Raw genomic sequence first — 14,720 nt, forward strand, 5'->3', positions numbered from 1 at the left:
AAGTCTCTCTCTCTCCAACTTCCCTTTATCCTCTTTGTCTCTTTCTTACAATTATTATCTAATCTAGGAAAAATTTTCGGGTCTTCTTTCTTTTGTATTTCTATTTGGGGGTTCTGGGGTTTCATGGGATTTTAAATTTTTTTAATTTCTTTATAGTCCGTACAATTGCCGGCGACCCAATTGAAGGTTTTCCTGGCAGACCCAGATCGGATCCAGTCCGGCGGTGCTCCGTTGGGGCTGCATTGTGGTATTCGTTGTTCTTGAGATGAACTCGGATGGTAAAAAGTTGCATTTCTAGGTTTGGTTTCATGGGGATTTGTTTTAGTATTGAAGAACAGGAAAAACTACATCAGAAGCAACAGAAACAACGAGGAGGGAAGCAACGATTATCATCCTCATCATTCATGACGAGTTCAAGTACCTACTTTGTTTTATTTTCTTTAAAATGTGAAAATTTTGTTTGGGCTTATGCAGATTTTTCCATTTTTGTGTTGGTTTAGCTTTTGAAATATGTACATCCTTGTTATATCTGAAATGCATTCTTATCATTATATTGGATTTGTGTAGTTTTTATGGCAGGAAATCTTACAATCTTAGCAATTTTGTATATCGTGGATTTATTTGCATATATGAATGAAAATCATTTGGATGTAAGGTTGCTGATTCACTTTGGGGATGAACTGCTTTAAATGAACAGTCATTCCATGATTAATCCAGATATGCACATTCTTGCTTATGAAGCTTTTAAGAAAATTTATAAGCGGGTCTTGGAGGAATTGATTATAGAGTGTCAACCTTGGTGCACTTAAAAATTGTCCTATTCGGACTTAGTTAGAATTTGAAACTGTGAAACCAGTAAGATTTGATGACTAATATCTTTAGCTCCCTATTGCTTGCTATAGTGAGAGCCTTGTGCACTGGGTCTGACGTATTTGAAACTGAATGAATCCCTGTTAATTGAAAATCTGGCAAATCTTATTTTGATTTGTATTGAGTTTGCATTACTGTGTAAAGTGAGTATAGTTTCCACGTCCTTTCATTTCAATTATTGACCTTTCTCTGTTCTAAAGAAGTGGAAAACAGCTTTAGCTTAACAACATTTCTTGTAAAAATTTCTGGTGAAGCAGGACAGGAATCTCCCCAAATTCTGGGTAAACCAAGTAATCCGGAGTCCTTTCAGAACCGACGTCCAATCAGAACTCCATTGGTTCCCAAGAATGTCACAGACCTGCGCCAAAACCCTGGGTATAGTAATGTCAATAACTTTACATATGAGGAGATGACGTTAGCCACAAAGCGTTTCCGGCCAGACTATATTCTTGGTGAGGGTGGGTTTGGAGTTGTTTATAAGGGAGTCATTGATGAGAGCGTGAGGCCTGGCTACAAGAAGACGAATGTTGCAATCAAGGTGCTTGATCCTGATGGATTCCAAGGTGACCGAGAATGGCTGGTACATTCCTCATACTTTTTTAAATCATAATTTTCATTCTTTTCTTTATAAGTTTTTTTTCTTGATAAGTGGAAGAAACATGACTTGAATAGATAGTCTCCCTCTCAAGTATTGAAGAATTTGTGCTGTTTATTGGATGCTTTCTTATTCTAATGAAAAATAATAGAAAAAAATCCATTTATGAAATGAATTTGAAATAAAGGGTTATTGCTCTAGTGACACACAAGAAGGCATGTAAATTTGTTGCTGAGAGGGAAAACGGTAAAATTTAGTTAGTACTGCTTCTAATGACTCCATTCAGTTGTTCAATGTGAAGCTTCTCATTCCTTACTAAAAATAGAAAGGAAACAAAGGTTTGGACCAGATGAAAGAAAACAACTAGGTCCTCTGCACTTTGGTAGATGGAAATGCCAGCCTTCTCCAGAATGTAGAGCATAATGTCAGAGTGATTACATTTCCCACTAATTTTAGGAGTTATTGAGATCCTAGCTTTCCTGGATAGACTTTGGAGAACAAATACTTAGGTTTGCTTTGATACCAAATTAAAACGTTTTCGTGTATGAAGTGATGATGAAATGAATATAATTATTTTGTGGATTTGTGAAACCTGCATTTACCTGAGAGCCAGTGTTTAGTATAAAGTTTTACCAATACATTTGAGCCCTTACACTAAATTGGCTCTTCCTCGTATGAAGCTATGCACCTTATCCACTCAACCCACAGCTCGAAGAAAATATATTTAATTTGATATAATAAACCGCATAATATTGAATCGGAGGAAAATACTTTCTTTATGTTATTCATTGCTTATGCATATATCTTTTGCCAAAGCATTGAATTATATAACCAATCAGAAGTGGTAAATTGTGATCTACAAGTAAAGTTTGTCCCTTATATCATAATTTAGCATCTTTTTTTTTTTGCCATTTGCTGAAAGTCACACTTTTTTCTTTGATGGACTAAGACTTTCATTTGGAAAGGAGATTCATTTCCTTGTACTTATGTTTCTTGTTTGTTTTCCAGGCAGAGGTCAACTATTTAGGGCAGCTTAGTCACCCAAATCTTGTGAAGCTAATTGGGTACTGCTGTGATGATGACCACAGGTTGTTGGTTTATGAATACATGGCTGGTGGAAACCTAGAAAAACACCTTTTCCGCAGTAAGTAGCAAATACCATCAAATTCTTATGCTTCACCGTTTTATTAACCGCTTCAGTAAATAAAGCATCATGTTATTACGCTTCTTCGGGATAAATTATTGTTTCATTCATCATAAGGAATTCCTTCACTTTATGGAACATATCTTTTGCAAAGTCGAAATATGACACTAAAAGGACATGGGTTTTCTTTAATTTCTTTTTGGCTGGACTCTGGAGATCAACGTTCTGGTAGTTTAGACACTTTATTGTCATTCATCATTCACTTTTATTTGTTGCCTGGATCAGCTGTTAAATTGCAGTTCATACGATTGACTGACCAATACTTTCTTGTTTCTTTACTCTGACTTAGTAATATTATTAAACTTCCAAGAGTTTTATCTATCTGGGTTCCTAGTGGAGGTTGTAGTGTCCTTGATGCTTCTTTAGTGTGTTAATAGTTGGAAAGAAAGTTCTCCATTGTTTTCCGTGTATTAGGGCCAATAAGGTTATACAACCTGTGTAAGTTTTAATTATTCTTACCATGTAGATTTAGTGTACTACACGACAATCGACCCAAAATAGATTATTCAATCTCATGACATTGCTGCTCTTCAGAGTCAAGTAGAAAATAGTTTGATGTTCAAACAGGAGGGGGATCATACTAAATAAATGAAGTTTTACCTTGTGCTTAGTTGTTAGTCGAATGGATTATTCATTCTACTCATCATATTCGTTCATTGCTGCCAGGAGTGGGTTGTCCTTTAACTTGGTCAAAAAGAATGAGGATTGCTCTGGATACAGCAAAAGGGCTTGCTTGCCTTCATGGTGCAGAAAGACCTATCATCTATCGTGATTTCAAGACGTCAAACATCTTACTGGATGAGGTTTGTTGTCCATGTTTCTTTTTCACTGCAATTGAGTATATATGAAGTTGACAATTTTCTGATTCATGAAACTACCTGTTTCGACGGCTGAATTTGAGGTACTGGTTTGTAGGATTTTAATGCCAAGCTTTCAGATTTCGGGCTTGCAAAGGATGGGCCTATGGGAGACCAGACCCATGTGTCAACACGAGTGATGGGCACGTATGGATATGCTGCTCCTGAATATGTTATGACTGGTAAGTGCTGTAAACTAATTGCATTGAAATATCCCATGTCCCCATGTCTTCTGAAATAGTAAATTTCTTTACTGGTGAGAAAATGAACAATGACTTGCTCTTCTTTCTTTTGTGAGTGTATTAAATAAATGGAATATTACTCCTTGATGAGGAAGTAGAGTAACATTATCATTTAATGTCAAAGACCTATCTGCTATAATTCCATTATCACCTGTAATTACTTCTTGATAGACACTTAATGCACATTTTACAATCTGATTCAGGGCACTTAACAGCGCGAAGTGATGTTTATGGTTTCGGGGTGGTGTTACTTGAGATGCTCCTCGGAAAAAGTGCATTGGACAAGAGCAGACCTAGCAGAGAGCACAACCTGGTCGAGTGGGCACGTCCACTTTTGAACCATAATAAGAAACTTCTTAGAATCTTAGACCCTAGAATGGATGGGCAGTACTCTTCCAGAACTGCAATGAAGGTGGCGAATTTGGCGTACCAGTGCCTTAGCCAAAACCCAAAAGGGAGACCTCTTATGAACCAGGTGGTTGAATTACTCGAGACTTTGCAGACAAAGGAAGAAGATGCAGTGCTTCAGACTGGAGTACCAGTGACCCTGTACGAAGATCCGAAGCATTCTCCTCATGGCTCTGAAAAGATGAGAAGAAAGACGAAGCCGGCAAACGAAAGGAGCAAGAGTGAGCCTCCATCTGAACTTGACCTCTGTAGCCTGCCTAACGATTTTGACTCTGCTATGAAATCAGAATCTAGCAGAAGGTAAACACTTTTTGTTCCAGAAATGGATGGGAAGCTGAATAGGCTTATAAAAACTATTTCTTCTCCCTTCGTACTAAGTGGAGTTTGAATTTTCTTTTATTATTATTGTTAATTATCCTACAATGAGCTTATTTTGTACAATTTTGTATACTCTATAAATTAAAATTAAGTGAGCTTCATTTACCTTGTGGGGTAGTTAAAGTCATAAAATGTATTCTCAAACTGATCACAAAGCACCAGAATTTTGCTGAATTCTCATTTACTCTCGTTTAAAATTAAAATTTAATGAAATAATTTAATGAAAAACGCTTGCATTCTTTCTCCCACCTGAATATACCAAAATGGAAATTATGATAATTGTACTTGTTACTGATCCTATGTGATTCATAGTCACATTTCCAAGACTACTAGCATCCCAATAACAACAGTTAAGAGGCAAGGCAAGAAGCTACAAGATACATAATACTGGAGAGCAAGGTTGAAAAACTGAAACATAAAGCAAATACTCTTAACAACATAACATGAGCCATTCTTTTACATGGCTAATTCTACCTTCAGAGAGAGCAGAAAGATTCAACATTTCAAGAACGGATGGATGAATTGACAGGCAACAAAACCCACATCTTCACATGGACTGATTTTCAGTTGCATTCTCCTGCAAATAAAGTACTTATCTTACTATTACTGTGTAAAAAAGATGTAAGTATAAATAAATAAACACGATTGGTAAAATTTTAACAACTAGATGAAGCAATATAAGATCAATTAAAGGCAAATCGATTCTCAAAGAACAAATTTTCTGTGAAGATGATACACAATAAAAGTCCCTAAAATTTTTTGAGCATTGTTGAGGAGAAGTGTGTTAACAGGTACACATCAACAAAGAGGCTGGCCTACATCCTCCACATGGAACTGCAGTGACGGAATTAAAGTTGCAATGATTGGGCTTTTCATTTATCAGTAAACACATCTAAAGAACCTTCAAATGTTAATGAATGCACAGTCATCTTGACCACCATGATAAATCATGCTTAAAACAACCCTCATCTGCTACAACAACACTAGCTTATCATCATGAGGTGGAACGTGGTATCATGATTCTGAAAAGATGTTGGCAAGGGAAAAAATATCATCAATGACCAAATACCTGCTGCATTTCATCTGGGTTATCAAAACATACAAGGTTCGCCTCACTTATAGAACTACAAGAGAATTAGCCAAGGGATTCATGTAAATAATATAGTGGCCTTTCAATATAAGTGGTAGACCAAAGGTTTAGTATCTCAGTTAAGAAAATCCTTGAGATGTTTCATCATATACAGCAGTAGCATTAGAATCGTGTTATAAACTATAATTCCATCTATTATGCCATAAATGAAAACATTAAACAAAGACATTGACTTACCCCATAATCGATATAATTCCACTGCAAGCTGCGTAATAGACTTTCTCTCTGCAGGATTATAATGTTCCATTTTCACTGCTTCCTGGATTGCAGATAAGAGCTCCAGTCTGACTTTTGCAGGGACAACAAGATGATTCGGTCCACGGATTGTGCCCAAATACACCACCTAAAAGGTTGTTAAAATAAGTTCGAATAAAAAGAAAGTTAGGAAAATAAAAATGTTTGCGACCACATCAAGCATCTGCAGAATGGGTAGGGAGAAACTGTGGCAGAAAAGAGCAAACAAAGAAAGTTCAAACAAAAAAATGAGAAAGAAAGTAACTTGCCTGATCCAACCAAGGGATTATGGAATTCAAAAATCTTTGCTCCTGGAAATATGATGCAAAAAGATTGAGAATACTGCTAACAGTCTTGTGGGACAGACTATCCAGAACAGGACCCGTTCTATTGAGAAGCTCCATTAGAACAAGTTCATCGCCAGAACTAATAGCTTCAACATATGCAGATTCCATGTCCCCTTTACAAAGAAAATCTTTCACTCGTTGCCACAAGGAATACTTTATTTCTGAACTGGTTTGTCTGGCATTTGCATTTGATACTGAAGCAAACACCGTATTATTTTTTTTGAACTGAGCCATGCTCTGTGCTCCACGGTTGCTGTTTTTCTGAATGTCGATTGCTGTGCAATTTCTACTGTTCTTAGTCATAGTATTAGTCCATGACTCTGCACTCTGTTTTGTAGAATTGCTCGATCTGCTCTTACTAGCATTTTCTTCCCAAATATCAGCATTCTTCCCTGAAAACATTGAAGGCTGTCTATTGCGAATATCTATAGATGGCCTGGGTGTACATGTGGAGAGCCTGGGCGAAGATGCACCCTGGTTCTGTTTCATGAGTTTTGAGCTCACTGAATCCGAATATTTCACGCCATGTACAAGATCTTGAGCTATTCTATCCACTGCAATTTCTAAACCTAACACCTTAGACTGTAACGTAGACAAGCTATCCATTATGCCAGTTGAAAACACCTGTAAATTTATGTTTTGTATTAGAAACAGCCAAGCGAAATATAATGAACTTGGGATGCATAAGATGACGTTTGTGCAGATCTCTTAAGCATGTATATTTCAAAATTAGAAGAGATGAAAACAGATAAGTAGAGGAGAAACAGTGCATCTCAAACTACACTGTCCAATCGCGAGGAATCGTCTACGTTAAAAACAAGCCCAGTGCAATAAACTCGAGATGCACGAGAAGAAATAATTATTTTTTAACACGAGAAGAAATTCAGCAGATACTAAACATCTGTTTTTATTAAATCGGATACTATATGTGCCCTGAAGACTAACAACTGTAACACAATCGCTGTGAATTTAAAACCAGATGCATGAAAAACAAAGTTCACACAAAATGGAAAGGTAAAAAAAAACAGACAGGTATACAATTAGTAAGTAAGGACTAAGGATATGTGAACAAACAACCGAATATTGCATCAGGCATGAAAGGATAAGAAAAAAAAATAGCCATAAGGAGAACGAGCCCAAAATAAACTTCTACCTTCAATTCGAGAGAACAACAGATATTATAGTCCAGCTAGCAAGTTAGTTGGTCTTAATAATCGATGGCATATTTATATTGGGATAAGCAAAGAGCACATACGAGCTTCTGTGCCTCTGGAAGTACACAGAATAGCAGAATGCAACATAAATGCAGAGGAGATTATGTGCAAGAAAAGTTTATTTGAATGGCACTAGATTAACAAAAAAAAAAATTTTAAAAAACAATAAGCAGAGATTACCTCAAGGAGGTCCATTAAATTTGATTGTTTGTTTTCAATCTCCGAAAGTTGTTTGCGGATACAAACCATTTCACTTGACATCTGAAAATAAGACCCATGGGCAGCTTGTGAACAAGAATCTGTAACTGTGGAATCAAGACTTCTACGGTCTTGCATCCTTGCAGAATATATCTGTTCCTCACCACAGCTTTCTGCTGCTGTAAACTTCTGGGCCGACGACTTTTGCAAACTATTTTCATGAGAAACCGTCACAAACTTGGTCTCAAAGCTTTCACTAACAAGGTTAGACACAGATGAACATTCTTGTTTGTCATCTATCTGCGCATACTCATATCCCATATCTTGTACGCTGGTAACATCAGCACTCATTCTTCCCACTGTTTTGCTAACAGAACTACCTTCTGAATCTTCAATGTGAACCTCTTGTTGCCATCTTGAACGCTGAGGGTCTTCATTGTAATTTTGACATGTTTTTCTAACAGACAAAGGGATTCTTCTTTTTGCCGAGTCAGAAGTGACCTTCTTCAGAGTCGAGTCCTTCCAGCAAGACTCACCAGTACTAGTGACGTCAATGTAGTCACCTACACAAAAATTTTCTATGTAAAATATATTACAGGGTGGGTTAAAATACAAACAGATGACAAAAGCATGATAATTAAGAGAGACGTCAGAGGGATGAACAGAAGATAAAAGCATGCTAACTAAGAGAGGTATCCGTGAAATGACTGCACATGCACCTATTATTCAATGAAGCACTTGCTAAAAGAACTTAAAGTCAAAATACAGTTCCTACAGCAAAAAACCCTTATCTTGTTTTTTCTATCATTTTCCATTGATAAAGAAGCAGATTACTCAACCGTGCACAATATTCATCAAATTAAAATGTTTAACACATACATTTGATTGGAGAACTTTGTGCAAAAACGAAATTAAACTTCAAAAGTGTAAAAACCAAAAGAAATAGATAGAAATTAAACTTCATTTATGCATTCATAATTTATAAAATCGGGACCAACCAACATTGTAGGAAACATAATAGGGAAAAAACACTTTGAACAACCTGTAACACGTTATAATAATGGGTATCAATTAGGACCTCTTATAGAAGATCCAGCTTCCGAAGGATCAGGAGTATCAGACCCTGGAAGACTTCTCCAGTACTGTAGGGCATGCAATGCTGTGTCCCTAACTGGTTTCACCTACAAAAGACCAAAGACCGGACAAAAAAATGTAAGGCATCTAGATCTTCCAGCACACTTATCTGTAAGAATGTTGAATTATCCATTCACAAAAACCTTATTAATACTAACCTTGTCAAAACGACATGTGTCAAGAGAACGAATGCAAGAGGCCTTATAAGATCCCAATAATGCTCCACCACTAGTAGCAAGCTCACCTAATGCAGCAGAAGCAGCTTTGCGTGTTGACCAATCACTATTTTTAAGAGCTTCCTGAATGCTAGACATTGCTGTGGATAGAATATTTTTCGTTGGGGCACCTCCAGCCTGAAGTAAAGTAGAACAAGGGCCATTTGCATCAAATAATTTTGTGGGACAAACAGAACTTTGACAAATAATTGAAACTAGGGTGTAAAAAGAAGCCAGTCATTGAAAGTATTATAGATGATAAAGCACAGGCATCAGCTAAATCCATATAATTTATTGACAGATTAAATAACCAAGTCCACTTACCAATAAATAATATTTGAGAGAAACAACAAACAATTTTCTTATTCTTTCATAACTTCGTAAAAGCATATATATAGGTCTGCAGCTAACATTGCATGATAATAGAGTTATATCACCATTATTTAAGCATAGATGCCAGTTGTAAACTTATATAATAGAGCAAGTATATATAGGAAAGGATTGTATTACTTAAGCACAAGATCAATTCAGCTTTTCCACATCATGAGTTGGATAATTTCAGACCTACATATTACAGACACAAAAAAGAGAATGGTACAATATGGTAAGCTATAGCATAATTAAGAGCAAAAAAATGCAGAAGTACAATATTGCAACCTACTTATTGTAAGCTGTAGCATAAGTATGAGCAAAAACAACCCAGAAGTGCAATATTTTGCTGTTTTATAGAAAATTAGGCATGCATATCAAAAGTTCACCAACATAATACATGTAGCAACGAACAGATTCAGCAAATTTTAATCATTGAAACAGTTATCTACACCCAGAGAGCAGCAGCTATGCAAATGATTCCAATTACAAGGTCAATTTCAGCCATATCAAATATGGTACTGGCTAGACAAATAACAGAAAGCTCAAATCAATTTTGAAAATTGTTTCAATATGTTGTCCAAGAAAACCATCAAAGCCAACAGGAGGCTTACCAGCTCCTGCTTACAACAACTGCTAATGACAAGCTCACAACCACAGAGGGAACACACAAAAAAATCCTCTAATCTAGATGCCTAGTCTTTACTAACTGAGAACTTTGTGGATCGCAATAAATAAACATGACCCAGAATGATATATTGGAGACATAGGCAACATATCAAATGAAGGACAAAAACCGCAAGTTTTGAGAGATAAATAAACCTGAATAATACTTCTATTCAACTCAATCACAGCTGGTTTTGCCATGAAGTGCTGATTTTTAAGCAACTTCACTGTTCGAGTCAACATCCGCTGCAAAATTGAAACTGGAGGATAGTGGATATTATCAATGACCTTTGCCAGGCACAATGCTGAACCCAACTGCACCTGCTTATTTTGTTCACCCAATGCTTCAAAAAGCGGCTTAACCAATGCAACAAAAGCTTCGTCACTTTCATTGCCACTATTGCCCAATTTCAAAGCCAAAATACCCGTTGTTTCCACACATGCATCCCTCACAACAGAGTCTTGGTCTTTAAGCCGCTTAACAATGCTGGTAACCATCTTGGCTAGATGAGGACAAATCAGACCCTCATGAAATGTTGCCAATGTACCCATCAATCTAACACATTCCTTCCTAACTGCACTCTTTTGCTCCGAATCTGTGTCCAGAATACAAGATAAAAATGGGCCAATCCCTTCTGCTGTTAAACATTCAGCTGTTTTCGTGAGCTCATCAGCAGCTATTTGACAGGTATCTCTATCAGCAAGCTTATTAAGTGCAACAATCACTTTCCGTTTCAGCTCGAAAATCACTTGCTGGGTGTTAACTCTAGAAGGTCCTCTTGTTTTTACTTGTGAATGGCCCTTCATGTTGATAATTGAGCCTAAATTTCTTAATTATGGGCATTCACAGTGCATTGCTTAAAGGTTTTGAAGAACAGCAAAAGCTCATAGGTAGAAGCCATCAATGCCAGAAACCAAGGTTCTTCACAACATCTATACTGCAGAACGACAATAAAATAAATCAATGAGAGAAAATTGAAGCCTAAACAACCCAATAAGAGCAAAGCTTATCCACAATAGATCTAACCTAACTAACAAAGGAAACAAACCAGTATTAAACAACTAAAACGAGTTTCTTTCTCCGTCTACTCCAACAGTTACATTTTTCCTTGCAATCAATCATCTCAAGAACCAAATAGAAACTTCATCACAAACGCACTTCAAGGAGTCGCTGAACTAAAATCCGTCTCAAAAGCACATCACAAGCAACACCAATGCACCCTTTGGTTGCCGAGAAAATAAGCATTTCCATCTCCTTAATTTCCTTGCTCATTTATCTCAGTTTTCTCGACAACCAAACACATTACAATGCTATCGAACGAAATTAAATTTTAAACCATAAAAAAAAAAAAACACACAAAAAGGAGATCGAAGAACTCACAATGAAGAATCACAGAAGCAGAAGCTAACAGACTGAAAAATAACTAAAGTAAATAGATAATAATACCAAGAAGTACAACAATGGTGAAGTTCGATTTACCTAGAAATCAACAAAACATAAGTGAAACGTAGATTCAAAACTTGAAAATAATATAATACATTAATTGTGTTATGAAATTAAGTGAAAGGAACGAATCTCTAGCGTGAATAGATTCGAGAAAATCGTACCCGTAAAATTGCTATCATAATATGACATTTGCTTTACTTCTTCTTCTCTGACAGGAGGGGAGAGAGATATAGAGAAGACACAACACAGAGAGTCAGAGACAGAGAGCGGTTTTACTGTTTTTCCTTTTTTATTTTTGTATATTATCTGTGGGTTTGCGGGCCTTCAAATTTCGCGCTTAACTCCGTGCATTTCAAATTTGAAGGAGCGTAGGGAGTTGAGCCAGTTGATCGCTGCCACGTATGTACTGCGTGCAAAACTGAGAGTGGCGGGACCCGCTGTAATAAAATTGCAGGTTCTGCTGTAATATTATTTTTAAGCAACAAAATATTTAATTTTATTTTTAAAAATTATAAATGTGTAGTATCAAACATTGTTTTATATAAAGACATTTCTTCCTACGTGAATTAACAACTGAAATTAATTTAACTAGGTATACAACAAATTTTATTAGAAATTAAAAAATACAAAAAAAAATAGCAATTCAAATTTGTTTAAACTGTATTCAGGTCCAAACACTTAAATCTTGTATTATTTACTTATCTAGACTCTAACACAATAACATGGATTAACTTATTATCCTGTTCACTTGTCCCTATTTGATCAATGAAGTACGTCCGACATTCGATATGAGTTAGGATCCCAACATGTAAGTATTTTGTTACACATATGTTGTTGTTTGACTCAAAACAGATTTTTTACCCAGGATCGGCCCAAGCCCAAAGCAACCAAAGCTAGGGCTTTGGGCACAGGGCCACCCAAGGCCCAAAGGGCACCATATTATTTAAAAAATATATATTTTAGTTTACATAAATAACTAAAAGATGTAGTTTTTCTGGTGGTAATGCGACTTTTCATTTGTAAGCATCCCAAGTTCAAATCCCTTATGTTCCATTATGCTCATATCTTTTTCTTGTTTTTTTAGCCTATTTATTTGTGGGCTTATATATCTTACTCAATATATAAGCCCAAATAAAGTAATCAGCAATATATAAGCCCATTTTGTTTTTTTTAGCCTATTTATTTGTGGGCTTGTATATGTTACTCCATATATACGTCCAAATAAATAATCAGCCCAACTCTTATCTTAAAGGGATTTTTGGAGGCTGGTACACTAGATTATACTTAATTGTAAAAAAGTGTAACCACTAAAACATCCTTTTAAAAAAGTACACTGGGGATCAACTTTTACCAAAATAACCTCAAATTTGATTTTCTCTCTCCACGAACTACGATACAATAGTGATACTTTTAAACAGAATATCCAATTTAGTGTTCAATTTATATCTTTTGCTCATAAAATGATGATACAAATATTGGAATGTAAATTTGATTGCATTACATGTCTTTATGGTTCAATTGTATCATTTTAATGGATTTTTGGTATTGGTGATACTATAGTGATACATCTCTGCAGCTGTAAATGTTTTTTCAAAACGAGCAAGAGATGTACAAACCAATAAAGGAAAAGTAATTAGGAAGAGGAAGTATGCATACTGGTTCAATTGTATCATTTTAGTGGATTTTTGATATTGGTGATACTATAGTGATATTATAGTGATACATCTCTGCAGCTGTAAATGTTTTTCCAGAACGAGCAAGAGAGGTAACCAAGAAAAGAAAATCAAGAAAGGAAAAGTAATTAGGAAGAGGAAGTATGCATACTAGTTCAATTGTATTATTTTAGTGGATTTTTGGTGTTGGTGATACTATAGTGATACATCTTGACAACTGTAAATGTTTTTCCAGAACAAGCAAGAGAGGTACAAACCAGACAGAGCGAGGAAGGAGAGAAGAGAGAACGAAGCACAGCCCAGCCCAGATTGAGCAACGAAGCATAGTTCAGATCTGCCAAAAATGGAGACAAGAGCAACTCGATGCAGTCCAGATCTAGCAACGAAGAAGAAGGCGATGAAGAGAGGAGAAGCTCGGCCAAAAACGGAGAAGAAGGCAACGAAGAACAATTCCGATCAAGAACCAGAAGAAGAAGAAGAAGGAGAGAAAGAAGGAGATAGCTTTTAGTAGAGAAGAAGAAGAGAAAGAGGGACACTGGAGTTGGATAGTTAGAGGGAGAAGAAGAAGAAGAAGGGTATTGTAGGTATAAATCAAAAAATGTCTCAAGCCAGATGACCAAATTACCCTTAAATTGTATTTTTTTATAATTTAAAAAAAACTCATGACCTTTTTACAATTAAGTTGTCCAAAGTGCTCTTACTGTCAATTGTCCGTATCTTAAATCAAATAGTATATTTATTATTTTTATTGTTAAATCATAGAGTAGCTTTAAAAGTTTAATTTAGTGGAGATGTTTAATATTTTTTTTATTAATAAATACAATAATTATCTTTAAAAATTATGTACCATCTCACTTTTGATATAAAAATTGTGTGTTTACCGTCTCACTTTGTGATTTTTTTTTGAATAGGGCACCATTAAACCGTGCCGCTTTGGGCACCAAAATGGCTAGGGCCGGCCCTTTTTTATCACCCTAACTATGTGTCAACAATCGACACCCCTCACATTAAACAAAAAGAAAATTAAGTCCCCAAAATTATTTAACGTTTGGGGATCTGAATAGAATTATCTGAGGAAAAGAACTTCAATAATACAGTGGTTGAGCAAATAAGGCAATAAAATAACGAATATATTTTTTTTGAACAAAAAACCTTGGCGTTTTGTCTAAAAATCCAATACGTACGACACATGTGATAAAGATTGCTTGCAATCATATACATGCAAGTTATTTAACAAAAATCTTATATATTATTTTAAAACAAAGATGTAATCGAAATTGTATTATTTTCGTGGGGTGGGGGTATATACTAATGATGTTAATAGAACCAAATTTTGCCATGCACGTCTAATAAAATAAATGTGGGATAAATTAATGGTCCCTAAAGTGGTTCTCAATTAGTTAATTACTTAATCATTGAGCTATTTTGTTATTAATTATGGAAAATTAAATTATATATAATTATAATAATTTATTAGCTGTGAGTAGTTCAGACATATTATCATGTATATGATACTCAT

At 35.6% G+C, this 14,720-nt stretch overlaps 2 protein-coding genes across 5 annotated transcripts; one reads left to right on the forward strand and one right to left on the reverse strand.

Moving 5' to 3' along the window:
- LOC119996061 (probable serine/threonine-protein kinase PBL17) lies at positions 1 to 4,659 on the forward strand. 2 transcript variants are annotated; one of them, XM_038842564.1, is made up of 6 exons: positions 1 to 417; positions 1,125 to 1,450; positions 2,474 to 2,609; positions 3,336 to 3,472; positions 3,585 to 3,708; positions 3,972 to 4,659. In XM_038842564.1, the coding sequence occupies exons 1-6, from the start codon at positions 276 to 278 to the stop codon at positions 4,478 to 4,480; spliced, it is 1,374 nt and encodes a 457-aa protein (XP_038698492.1). In that variant the 5' UTR covers positions 1 to 275; the 3' UTR covers positions 4,481 to 4,659. The 2 variants fall into 2 exon arrangements, with proteins under 2 accessions (XP_038698492.1, XP_038698493.1); XM_038842565.1 differs by having other exon boundaries at positions 1,128 to 1,450.
- Positions 4,660 to 4,770: 111 nt separating this feature from the next.
- LOC119996059 (TORTIFOLIA1-like protein 2) lies at positions 4,771 to 11,823 on the reverse strand. Of its 3 annotated transcripts, none has more exons than XM_038842560.1 (8): positions 11,690 to 11,823; positions 10,238 to 11,019; positions 8,990 to 9,184; positions 8,776 to 8,878; positions 7,680 to 8,260; positions 6,208 to 6,909; positions 5,882 to 6,047; positions 4,771 to 5,131 (listed from the first exon to the last, which is right to left on the reverse strand). In XM_038842560.1, the coding sequence occupies exons 2-8, from the start codon at positions 10,886 to 10,888 to the stop codon at positions 5,118 to 5,120; spliced, it is 2,412 nt and encodes an 803-aa protein (XP_038698488.1). In that variant the 5' UTR covers positions 10,889 to 11,019; positions 11,690 to 11,823; the 3' UTR covers positions 4,771 to 5,117. The 3 variants fall into 3 exon arrangements, with proteins under 3 accessions (XP_038698488.1, XP_038698489.1, XP_038698490.1); XM_038842561.1 differs by having other exon boundaries at positions 10,238 to 11,014; positions 11,690 to 11,793; XM_038842562.1 differs by lacking the exon at positions 4,771 to 5,131 and adding an exon at positions 5,257 to 5,576.
- Positions 11,824 to 14,720: the final 2,897 nt, after the last annotated feature.

The sequence above is a fragment of the Tripterygium wilfordii genome, chromosome 4 (genome assembly GCF_013401445.1).
Source record: "Tripterygium wilfordii isolate XIE 37 chromosome 4, ASM1340144v1, whole genome shotgun sequence".
NCBI lineage: Eukaryota > Viridiplantae > Streptophyta > Magnoliopsida > Celastrales > Celastraceae > Tripterygium > Tripterygium wilfordii.